The 13,476-nt window shown below is 38.8% G+C and overlaps 1 protein-coding gene across 1 annotated transcript in view; it reads right to left on the minus strand.

The window, feature by feature from the left end:
- Window positions 1-4,253, minus strand: part of LOC111820937 (zinc finger protein 699-like) — a 14,048-nt gene extending 9,795 nt beyond the window's left edge. The window contains 1 exon segment of the mRNA XM_023733061.1: window positions 4,248-4,253. Coding sequence (XP_023588829.1) covers window positions 4,248-4,253 — 6 coding nt within the window.
- Window positions 4,254-13,476: the final 9,223 nt, after the last annotated feature.

A 13,476-nucleotide genomic window follows, 5' to 3' on the forward strand; every position in this document is an offset into this window, starting at 1 on the left:
TTGTCAACAAATGTCATAAAACAATATGTGTACTGACTGTTTAATGAGAAACTATTCTGTAAACCCTCACCTAAAGACAATAAAAAAATATTAAAAACAAAACAAAACAAAAACCCTCACAACTGGACCAACAAGCAACATCATGATAAACAGAGAAAAGATGGAAGTTGTCAAAGATTTCATTTTACTTGGATCCACAATCAACACCCATGGAAGCATCAGTCAAGAAATCAAAAGATGCATTGCGATGAGCAAATCCACTGCAAAAGACTTCTTTAAATTGATAAAAAGCAAAGATGTCACCTTGAAGACTAAGGTGCGCCTGACCCAAGCCGTGGTGTTTTCAATCATCTCACATGCATGCGAAAGCTGGACAATGAATAAGGAAGACCAAAGAAGAATTGACGCCTCTGAATTATAGTGTTGGCAAAGAATACTGAATATACCACCGACTGCCAAAAGAACGAACAAATCTGTCTTGGAAGAAGTACAGCCAGAATGCTCCTGAGAAGAATGGCAAGACTTCATCTCACTTACTTCGGACATGTTATCAGGATGGATCAGTCCCTGGAGAAGGACATCATGCTTGGTGTCATGGATTGAAGTGCGCTCCCCAAAAATATCTGTCAACTTGGCTAGACCACGATTCCCGGTATTGTGTGATTGTCCACCATTTAGTCATCCCGTGTGATTTTCCTATGTGTTATAAATCCTATCACTATGATGTTAATAGATGGATTAGCAGCAGTTATGTTGATGAGATCTGTAAGATTAGACTGTGTCTTAAGCCAGTCTCTTTTGAGATATAAAAGAAGCGAGCAGAGAGACAGGGGGACCTCACACCACCAAGAAAACAGCACTGGGAGCAAAGCGCGTCCTTTGGACCAAGAGTCCCTGCACCAGAGAAGCTCCTAGATCAAGGGAAGATTGGTGGCAAGGACCTTCCTCCAGAGCAGACAGAGAAAGCCTTCTCCCGGAGCTGATGCCCTGAATTTGGACTTCTAGCCTACTAGACTGTGAGAGAATAAACTTCTGTTTGTTGAAGACATCCACTTGTGGTATTTCTGTTATAGCAGCTTTAGATGATTAAAACACTTTGTAAAGTAGAGGGTCAGTGAAAAAGAGGAAGACCCTCAACAAGATGGATTGACACAGTGGCTGCAACAATGGGCTCAAGCTTAACAACAATTGTGCAGATTGTGTAGGACCGGGCAGTGTTTTGTTCTGTTGTACATGGGGTCGCTGTGAGTCAGAAGTGACTCAACAGCACCTCACAACAACTTTCAACATTGTACTGGACATCACAGCCAGAGAAGTTAGGCAGGGAAAATAAAGGCATCTAATTCTGATAGGAAATAAAACTATCTCTATTTACAAATGACATAATCATATAGACAGAAAAATCCAAAAAAATCCACAAGAAAGTTACTAGACCTAAAAAGGATTTCAACAAATTTGCAGGGTACAATATTAGTATGTAAAAATAAGTTGTGTTTCTATACACTATTAATCAAGAAGCTGAAAAGAAAATTAAGAAAACGATTCCATTTACAATAATATATAAAAGAATAAAATATGTAGGAATAAATGTAATTGAGATGAAAGACTTGTACACTGAAAACTAGAAAATATTGTTAAAAAATTTAACGGAGACCTAAACAAATGCAAAGACATTTGTCTGCATGGATTGGAAGACTTAATATTGTTAAGATGTAAGTACTACTGAAAGCAGTATATAGATTCAACACAATCCCCATCAAAATGCCAATGGCTTTTCTGCAAAAAAAAAAAAAAAAAAAGGCCTAGAAAATCCTCAAATTCATATCAGATTGCAAAGGGTCCCAAATAGACAAAACAATCTTGTAAAAGAAGAACAAAGTAGAAGGACTCACATTTCCTGACTTCAAAACTTAGAAAGCTACATTAATCAAAACAATGTCACACTAGTAAAAGGATACACACACAAACCAATGCAATGGAAATGACAGTCCATAAATAAACTCAATCTAAAACCAAATCCATTGCCAGAATGTCGATTCCGACTCATAATGACCCTATAGGACAGAGTAGAACTGCCCCATAGGGTTTCCACGGAGCGGCTGGTAGATTCTAACTGCCAGTCTTTTGGTTAGTAGCCATAGCTCTTAACCACTGCGCCACCAGAGCCCCAATTAATTTTTAATAAGGGCACCAACATCATTCAATGGGGAAAAAAACAGTCTGCTCAAAAAAGGTGCTAAGATAATTGGATTTCCATATGCAAAAGAATGAAGCTGGACCGACCCTATCTAACAAGATAAGGAAAGAAAAAAGAACAGTTGCACTCACACATGGTGACCTCAGGTGTGTCAGAATAGAACTGTGCTCCATAGGGTTTTCAGTGGCTGTGATCTTTTGGAAGCAGATTGACAGGTCTTTCTTCTGAGGTGCTCCTGGGTGGATTCGAAGTGTCAACCTTCTGATTAGTAGCTGAGCAAGTAAGCGGCTGTGCCACCCATAGTTTGGGTCAGGTGCACCTTAGCCCTCAAACTGACATCTTTACTTTTCAACAAAGAGGTCTTTTGCAGATTTGCCAGTGCAATACATCATCTGGTTTCTTGACTGCTGCTTCCATGGGTGTTGATTGTGGATCCAATTAAAATGAAACCCTTGACAACTTCATTCTTTTCTCTGTTTATCATGATGTTGTTAACTGGTCCAGGTGTGAATCCATAATGAAGGCTGTGGTCTTTGATCCTCATCAGTAAATGCTTCAAGTCCTCTTCGCTTTCAGCAAGCAAGGTTGTGTCATCTGCACATCGCAGGTTGTTAATGAATCTTCCTCCAATCCTGATGCCGCATTCTTCTTCATATAGTCCAGCTTCTTGAGTTATTTGCTCAGCATACAGACTGAATAAGTACGATGAAAGGATAAAATTCTGATAGACATGTTTCCTAATTTTAAACCAGAGTATCCCCTTGTTCTCTTCGAATGACTGTCTCTTGGTGTATACATATGTATATACACACACACACATACACACACACACACACACACATATATATCAACACACAGATACATACACACACACATAACTGTGTGTGTGTGTGTAAATATAATAAATTAGACAGCACAGTGTCAGTATACGAAAACAAATAGATCAATGGAAAAAAAGTAAATAGTCCAGAACGGGTCCACCTACCAATATGGAAAGCTGAGTCATGGCAAAGGAAGTACTGCAGGGTACTGCCAGAAACTACACACACTTTAATATGTGGGGTTGAGTCACTACCTACCTGATGGAATAATTAATGCATTACTACCTACTCCATATGCAAAAATTAATTCAAAATAAATTACTTTTAAATGTGAAAATGTAAAATCATAACACTTTCAGAAGTTATAAACAAATGAGTTTATGACATCAAAATAGAGAAAAAAATTCTGAAATAAGAAAATACATGAGGGAATAGGTAGACAACTCAACAATATTAAAATTCAGAACTATTTATTAAAGGGCCACAAAAAGTGAGGGTAAAAGCTACATACCAGGGAAAATTTTTCAATATATATAAATGAAAAATGTATTTCCAAAAGCTATAAAGAAGCCCTAAAAAGTCAGAAAAAGATGAACCAGCAATGGGTAAATATGCACAGCCTTGTCAGTACTGGAGTAGTTTAAGATAATTGCAGAATAAAATTAAAGTAAGATACCATTTCATACACCTCTACAAAGCAAATATTAATTAATTTGATAATCCCCATGTTGCCAAGCACATGAAATAAATAAAATACACATATATACAATGTGGGGGGGGGGACTGAAAAACTACATCGTCATTTTCTAGTAAATTTAAACTTGATTATGATCTGCAATTCAGTGGTTTCCCCTCACCAAAGTTATTGGGTAATAGCACTTGAACCTGGAAAGAGAATGAACAGAGCAGCACTATTCACAAGAGGAAAAACTAAACTAGAAACACCCTAAATTTTGTAAGCTGTACAATGGGTAGGTAAATGTGGCCCATTCATAAAATGGAACACATACTTATATAGGAACTTGAGTAAACTAGACCTACAGACACCAACATGTATGAAACTCAAAAACAAGACACTGAAGAACCCATTCAGAGTAACTGTCTTTACAGAAAGCTCAAAAGATGCAAAACTCAACAATATATAGTTTAAGAATTAAGACTTCGGTGGTAAATTTATAATAATAGCAATAACAATAATAATACATTTCTAATACATTGATAGTAGTTACCTCCATGTTAATGAGATCAGGACAGGACACACTAGGAAGCTCTAAGAACTCCCTGAGTCCTATTTGTAATCAGATGTTTAGATTCGTGTTATCAAAACTTTACATGAAAAGTTTTATGCATCCTATGTTTATAATATACAACAGAAAGTTTAAAACATTATTTCAAACTGGAAAAGAAATATAATTTTCATACTTTATTTTATCAAGTAATCTGACAGCCCCTTCATATTGATTCAACTTGTCTTGGTGGCATAGTGGTTAAGAGCTCAGCTGCTAACCAAAAGGTTGGCAGTTCGAATCCACCAGCCGCTCCTTGGAAACCCTATGGGGCAGTTCTACTCCGTCCTATAGTGTGGCTATGAGTCGGAAAAGACTCAATGACAATGCGTTGTCTTAGGTCAGGAGGGCTTTTATACCTCATGTTTTACACCTGGATCTTAGAAATTTACATTTATATTCACTAGAGGGAGCTTTGTAAAAAGAAAACGTTGGAAACTATCCAAGTTCCATTCATGTTGACAAAGTTAAAAAGAAAAGAAAAAACTAGGAGAGATCCACCATATGCAGTATTATGGAGTTTATACAACTTTAGACTCAAGATGTTTATGTATTGTTATGAACAGAATTCCAGGATAATTTTTGTTAGCTGAAAAAAGCAAGTGTAAATTCCAAGCTATTTTTTGCATAACAAAGTAGGGGCAATAAAAATTTCTAATTCTATTTGCTTGCATTTATATAAAGAAATACTGGCAAGATGCTTAAGAAAGACTACAATAAAGCTGGTTATCTAAAGATAGCTAGTAGAAGAATGGTCTCTATGAGAACAAGGTTAGGAACAAGTCTTTATAAAGACTGCTTGTTAAGTGCATATTGAGATTTGTGCTTTAAAGGTATTATCTATAGGAAAAACAAAATAATTTTACTTTTAAACACAATATAAATCAAATGTGCTATTTAATATGTTTCCTAGGAACTCCCATTAAAAAGTAGAGAACCATTTATGATTTAGTCCTGATCCATATATAACGTCATACACAAAACTAATTCAAAATGGATCAAAGAGCTAAATATAAAACCAAAAACTATAAAGATCATGGAAGAAAAAACAGGGTCAATGCTAGAGGCCCTAATACATGGCATAAATAGGATACAAACCATAACTAACAATACACAAACACAAGAAGATAAGCTAGATAACTGGGATGTTCTAAAATTTAAACACTTATGAGCATCAAAAGACTTCACCAAAAGAGTAAAAAGAGAATCTACAGACTGGGAAAAAAATTTTCGCTATGACATATCCGATAAAGGTCTAATCTCTAAAATCTATAGGAAACTCCAACACCTCTACAACAAAAAGACAGATAATCCAACTAAAATATGGGCAAAGGATATGAATAGACATTTCACCAAAGAAGATATTCAGGCAGCTAACAGACACATAAGGAAATGCACACAATCACTAACCATTAGAGAAATGCAAATCAAAACTACAATGAGAAACCATGTTACCCCGATATTACCGGCACAAATCAAAAAACCAGAAAACAACAAATGTTGGAGAGGCTGCGAGGAGATTGGAACTCTTATGCACTGTTGATGGGAATACAAAATGGAGATGGATGGACAGTGGCTGCAACAATGGGCTCAAGCATTACAACGATCATAAGGATGGTGCAGGACTGGGCAGTGTTTTGTTCTGTTGTCTATTGGGTTGCTATGAGTCAGAACCTACTCGATGGCACCTAACAACTAATAACATTTTGGAAAACGATATGGCACTTCTTTAAAAAACTAGAAATAGAAATACCATATGATCCAGGAATCCGACTCCTAGGAATATATCCTAAAGTAAGCACCGTCACACGAATAGACATATGCACACTCATGTAAACTGCAGCATTATTCACAATAGGAAAAGGATGGAAACAATGTAAGTGCTCATCAACAGATGAATGGATAAACAAACTATGGTACATACACACAATGGAATACTATGCAACAATAAAGAACAACAATAAATCTGCGAAACATCTCACAACATGGATGAATCTGGAGGGTATTATGCTAAGTGAAATAAATCAATCAGTAAAAGACCAATACTGTATGAGACCACTATTATAAAAACTCATGAAAAGGTTTACACACAGAAAGAAATCATCTTTGATGGTTACAAGGAAGGGGAGGATTGGGGAGGGAAATACAGTAACTAGACAATAGATAAGTGGTAAATTTGGTGAAAGATTAGATAGTACACAATACTTGGGAAACCAGCACAACGTGACCAAGGCAAAGCCATAGAAGCTTCTTAGACACATCCAAACTCCCACAGGGATCGAGTTACTGGGCTGAGGGCTGGGGATCATGGTCTCAGGGGACACTTACCTCAACTGGCATAACATAGTTTGTATGGAAAATGTTCTACATCCTACTTTGGTAAGTAGCATCTGGGGTCTTAAAACCTTGTGAAAAGCTAAGATATGTCTACTGGTCCCACCCCATCTGGAGCAAGGGAGAATGAAGAAAACCAAAGACAGGAGGGAAAGATTAGTCCAAAAGACTAATGGAACACAACTACCACACCCTCCATCAGACTGAGACCAGCACAACCAGATGGTGCCCAGCTACCACCACTGACTGCTCTGACAGGGATCACAATAGAGGGTCCCGGACAGGGCTGGAGAAAAATGTACAAAATTCAAGCTCACAAAAAAAGACCAGACTTACTGGTCTGACGGAGACTGGAGAAACCCCAAGAGTATGGCAACCGGACACCCTTTTAACTCAGTACTGAAGTTACTCCTGAGGTTCACCCTTCAGCTGAGGATTAGACAGGCTCATAAAACAAGCAATAATACATGTAGCTCAACCACGTATACGAGACTAAATGGGCACACCAGCCCAGGGGCAAGGACGAGAAGGCTGGACCAATGGAAATGGGGGACCCAGGGTCGAGAAGGGGAGAGTGTTGACACATCATGGGGTTGGCAACAATTGTCACAAAACAATATGTGTATTGTTTAATGAGAAACTAATTTGCTCTATAAACCTTCACCTAAGGCACAATTTAAAAAAAAAAAAAAAGATTACAGCCAAGAAAACCCTATGGGGCAGTTCTACTCTGTCACATAGGGTTGCTATGAATTGAAATCGACTCAATGGCACCTAACAACATTAACAGGCTTCATCAAAGTGCTGGGTCAACACGTACATGAAATATCTGGGATAGGCAAGTGTATAGAGACCAGTTTATTGGTGCTTACCAGGGTAGGTGGGAGGAAAGGGGAAAGGAGGGTTTATTGCTTAGGGAATACTGAGCTTCTGTTAAGGGTGATAGAAAAACTTGGGAGCAGATAAGCGTGGTGGTTGAACAACATGATGAACTTAATCAATGTCATTGAACAGTACAAGTGAAGACTGTTGAAATGTCAAATGTTTTCTTACATATATGTTTACAATTTTTAAAAAGATGAATTAAAATTTCATCAATAATTGCAAAACCCCACTGTCTTAGTCATCTAGTGCTGCTATAACAGAAATACCACAAGGGGATGGCTTTAACAAAGAGAAGTTTATTCGCTCACAGTCTAGTAGGCTACAAGTCCAAACTCAGGGCATCAGCTCCAGGGGAATGCTTTTTCTGTCGGCTCTGGAGGAAGGTCCATGTCATCAATCTTCCCTCGGTCTGGGAGCTTCTCTGCACAGGAACCTCAGGTCCAAAGGACGTGCTCTGCTCCCAGCACTGCTCTCTTAGTGCTGTGAGGTTCCCTTCCTGGGCGGGATTCTGACTTAGAGGCATTCAGTCATAATCCCACAGATGGTAGCTTCGCCCCATTGGCTGTTCAGCCAAGCACATACGCCAGACGTCTGAACCTGCGGTTCCTCTTGTACTGAGCAAGGTTATCATGGCAACAACACATAAGGAAATCACATCAGATTGCAAAATGGTACACAATTATACAATACTGGGAATCATGACACAGCCAAGTTGACAGATATTTTGGGGGGACACAATTCAATCCATGACACCCACCAAAAAAGAAAACAAAAATTCATCAGTAATTCCAAAACCAAAAAAGTGCCTGAGTCTCCTGCTCCACCCCCCTCAGACTATCCTGAGATACCCTTTAAACTTGGAATTGAAGCCACTCCCAGAGGTCACCTTTCAGCCAAATAACGGACTGGCTCATAAAATAAACAGTATCACTATGTTAGTCATCTAGGGCTGCCATAACAGAAATACCACAAGTGGGTGGTTTTAATGAAGAGCAGTTTATTTCCTCACAGTCAAAGTAGGCTAAAAGTCCAAATTCAGGGCGTCAGCTCCAAGGGAAGGCTTTCTCTCTCTTGGCCTTCTCATCAGTGTTCCCCCGGACTAGGAGAATCTCTGCGCAGGGACCCCGGTCCAAAGGACGCGCTCTGCTCCCGGCACTGCTTTCTTGATGGTATGAGGTCCCCCTGTCTCACTGCTCACTTCTGTCTTTTATATCTCAAGAGATTGCCTTAGGACACAATCCAGTCTTGTAGATCCAGTCCTGCCTTACTAACACAACTGCCACCCATCCTCCCTCATTAACATCATAGAGGCAGGATTTACAACATATAGGAAAATCACACAGTACCAGGAATCAGGGCCCAGCCAAACTGATATACACATTTTTTGGGGGACATAATTCAAACCATGACAATCACCCATGAGTACTCTGCTCCTTTAAATAATCATCTACGTGAGACCAAACTGTCAACATTTACCCTAAAGCAAAGGTGGGAGGACAGGTAAGCTAGATTAATGGAAACAGAACAACTAGAATGGAAATAATGAGAATGTTGACACATTGTGAAAAATGTAACCAATGTCATTGAACATGTACAGAAATTGTTCAATGTCAACCTAATTTGTTGTGTAAACTTTTACCAAAAACACATTAAAAAAAAAAAGATTTAATCCCTTAGGCCCTGTCATGGTTTGAATTATGTCCCCCAAAAAATGTGTGTATCAATTTGGCTAGGCCATGATTCCTGATACTGTGTGATTTTCCTGTATGTTGTAAACCTGCCTCTATGATGTTAATGAGGGAGGATGGGTGGCAGTTGTGTTAGTAAGGCAGGACTGGATCTACAAGACTGGATTGTGTCCTAAGACAATCTCTTGAGATATAAAAGACAGAAGTGAGCAGTGAGACAGGGGGACCTCATACCATCAAGAAAGCAGTGCCGGGAGCAGAGCGCGTCCTTTGGACCGGGGTCCCTGCGCAGAGATTCTCCTAGTCCGGGGGAACACTGATGAGAAGGCCAAGAGAGAGAAAGCCTTCCCTTGGAGCTGACGCCCTGAATTTGGACTTTTAGCCTACTTTGACTGTGAGGAAATAAACTGCTTTTCATTAAAACCATCCACTTGTGGTATTTCTGTTATGGCAGCACTAGATAACTAAGACAGGCCCTAATTGTTTATGAAATGGTCTAATATATTTGTGCAAATCAAAAATGTAACTCAGAGCTTTGTGTTTAAACTCAGTAACCAGGGATATCAGTCTGTTCATTCATTTTATCTCCATCAGAAGAAGGTTTCAAAATGGCTAGAAGAGTTAGAACATTAGGGGTTCTGGCATAACATGGTAAAAGTAACAGGAGTCCTTCAGGTCCTTCTCAAGAATTAAGTAAGCTCTAGAGAAATTTTTACCGCAGTTAAAACAGACATTCCTCTGTGTTTCAGAAGTTTTCTATCTATTAAATTAAAAAAAATTATCAATAGAAATATAACAAACTGATCCCGAAATTTGCTTCCAGTGGAAACTGTGACCCTGAGAACTTAAATACAACTATCTGTGGGGTTTTAGACATATCCAATATGGATCCTGCCTGCAAAGGACTCTGGGACTGAGCAACAGTGATTGACCAGACAGTAACCCCATCCCTAGTTAGACAAGGACATTAACCAGACTCACCTCTTTCTCCCCCTGGGAGGATATTAGGTAGCCCCTAAAAGATGAATAGAAACAAGCTGAGGAAAATTAGTATTTTCTTCCACCATCCACCTCAGGAGCCAAACCAGTTATTTAGAATTTCAGGTAAAGAGGGAAGAGGATCATTGAGATTTGACACTATGCGTTGCATATGAGAAACATAATGAGTGATATTAGCACTATTATCAGGAATGTAAAGAAAACAATCAGTTTGAATAACGGCACAATTGCCTGCTTGTGCAGCAGTAAGGATGTCAAAGGCCAGCTGGTTTTGAATAGAAGATCTACCTCTCTCATCATAGTCATTTCAGTATTCATTTCTTGGAGTTCGTGGGTGGAATCATTTAAAGCACTCTGAATATATTCAGTCAGAATTTCTACATGTGTCATAACGTTCTCTAAACCTATTTGGGGTGCAAAAATAGAAGCTAAATGATCATACCAATGAAACACTAACCTGGACCACTGAGCTCTTAAGAAGGGGATATTAGCTGGAAGAGGCAAATCAGTTAATATTTGACCTTGGGTCCAGCTCAATCCTATAGTACATCTTCCAATCCATCCAGGTGGAAGCTAAGGCCAAAGATTAGACCCAAATAACCATTATGTGTCATTTGAGGCTAACCGATAAATGCCTGGGCGTGACAACCAATCAGTGGCAAACCAATTGGTAGCTTGAAGAGAAATAGTGGCTATGCAATCAGAAGTTTGCAGCCATCCTGTGTCTCTGGTAGACTTTACAGCATGCTGTTTGTTATGGTTGGCTTTTTCCCAACAGAGAAAAGCTGTTTGACTCAACCTCCCTGCTTAGGCGCCAGCCAAATAAAACTGTCCCATACTTGTCAATAAGGGAATCAATACAGAAGGTGTTGCTTAATGGTTCTTTAGAGGATGTTTTAAATCCTTCTTAAAGGCTAAAGCCTGAGTAGTACTGAGAGAAATGGTCAAATTGTGTCCTTTGTTCAATGGTAGACATGGTATTAAGCAACAGAAAATTTTGTTATGGTACGGTCATTTAGGGAAATTTGTTCTTTCATAAGTTCCTGAATTAATAAATCAAGAGCTGTCCAATCTGCCCCTTGCAAGGGGGACATCTACCAAGGTAGTTTCAACTGGCTAGAAAAAGCAGGGCTGCACAGATCCAATAGTCAGTTTGTTTAAAACGACTAGCATTAAGTATCAGTCCAGGTTAAAAAGGCATTTGTAGAAGAACAAATAGAAATGAAGAAACCCGACGGTAGAATTAGGAAAATAAGCATATTAAAAGAATACATCTTAGTCATTTTTAACTTGACTAATAGATTTAAATCCCCATTGGGATTGTTTCCCTAGAGGGTGGTGAGGCTTTTTGAAATTGGGATAAATGAATCCAAGGTTTTATCCCTTCTAGCACTCAGCTGCTAACTGAAAGGTCAGTGGTTTGAACCCACCAGCTGCTCTGGGGGAGAAAGATGTGGCAGTCTACTTCCATAAAGATTACAACCTGGGAAACCATATGGGTCAGTTCTACTCTGTCCTGTAGGGTCACTATGACTTAGAATCAACTCAATGGCAATAGGGGGCTGAGATCTTTGCTGCACAAGGTTTAGTAAGTAGGGCAATGTAGGGTCCCTTCCAACGAGGTACTAAACTGTTTTTCAATTGATGTCTCTTCCAATAGATGTAATCTCCAGACAGCAGGTCCTTAGGGTTCTGGGAGCCTTAAGCAGTCTTTTGTCTGTTAAAGGTTGCCTCAGCCTAGGAAGAATAAACCTGAACATAGTGCATTAATGATTTATAATATTTAAGAAGATCTGGTTGAGCTATGTTTGGATCTATAATTTTAACATGAAGCAAAATCACGGATCTTCCAGTAACAATTTTATAGGGTGTGAGTTTATGTTTTCTGTAGGGAGTTGACCTTAAATTCAGTAAAACTAAAGGAAGGACTTTAGTCCAAGGCAGTTCTAAAGAAATACAAAATTTAGCTATTTGATTGTTAACAATTCCTTTTGTTCTCTCTACCAACCCAGAAGATTGAGGATGGTAAGGGCAATGTAATTGTTGATGAATGGAAAAGACGGGATAATTCTTGAATTATTTGCCCCGTGAAGTGTGTCCCTCAATCACTATCAATTCTGAAGGAACACCCAAACATGGAATGATGTTCTCCAAGAGCTTCTTTGCTACAAAAGTGGCAGTTGCTTTTCTGCAAGCAAAAGCTGCTACCAGTGAGAAAACATGCACATCATTATTAAAGCAAACTGATAACCCTGCTAAGGGGCAATGGGATGAAATCCATTTGCCACACTAACATAGGCGCTGAAGGCTGTGGAAAATGACCAAGGCGAGGATTTAAGTGTTTTCCAGGATTAAACAAAGGACAGGTGGAACAAGCCTTGTAAACATCAGTAGCAGCTTTCTGAAATTTACCCCAGCAATCGTTTTGCATAATTTGTATCATTTATCTATAGCATAATGATTAGCTTCATGTAATAGACAAAGCATTGGATAGTGTAAGGATGAGGGAAAGACAATTCTTTTATTTGGTCCAATCCATAACCCAGATGTTGGGTGTGTTGAGCATCCTTCCTATCCATAAAGCTTTTCCCCAAGGTTCTACATTTTCTTGTTTTGTTATTAATCCTTTGAAAACTGAAAAATTTCATTATTTGTGGCTCAGTTATTTCTGACAACATAACTTTATTTGCACAAATTTGGGTAGCTGCCCTTTTTTGCCATAGGATCTGGGAAATGATTTCCTTTATTTTCTACAGAAGTAAGCTCCTTTTGCTGGGCTTGTATTTTAATAATGGCCAAGCTTTTTAGTAATAATAATGCATCCAATAGTTCCTTAATGAGCTAGATAATTTTAATTTCAGTCCCAGCTGATATTAAAAATCCTCTGTTTCCATAACAGTCCAAAATCATGTATAACTCGAATCACATATTGACTGTTATGGATTGAATTGTGTCCCCCAAAACTATGTGTTGTAAATCCTAACCTCTATGACTGTGGTCAAAATCCCACTTGGGGATGGATTGTCTTTTTCATGTTAATGGAGCAGGATTAATGTAGGGTGTGTTTTGAGTCAATCTCTTACAAGATATAAAAAGAGCAAATTAGGACAAGCAAGAAAGCAGAGATGGGGGAAGAGAGATGCGGTAAGAAAGATGCCAAGATACATGGAGATCTCTAAGGAAACAGAAAGCAGAAGCTGAAGAGAAAAGGACCTTCCTCCAGAGCCAAAAGAGAGAGAAAGCCTTCCATAGAGCCAGTCCTCTGA

The sequence above is a fragment of the Trichechus manatus genome, unplaced genomic scaffold, assembly GCF_000243295.1.
Source record: "Trichechus manatus latirostris isolate Lorelei unplaced genomic scaffold, TriManLat1.0 scaffold00057, whole genome shotgun sequence".
Taxonomy (NCBI): Eukaryota; Metazoa; Chordata; class Mammalia; order Sirenia; family Trichechidae; genus Trichechus; species Trichechus manatus.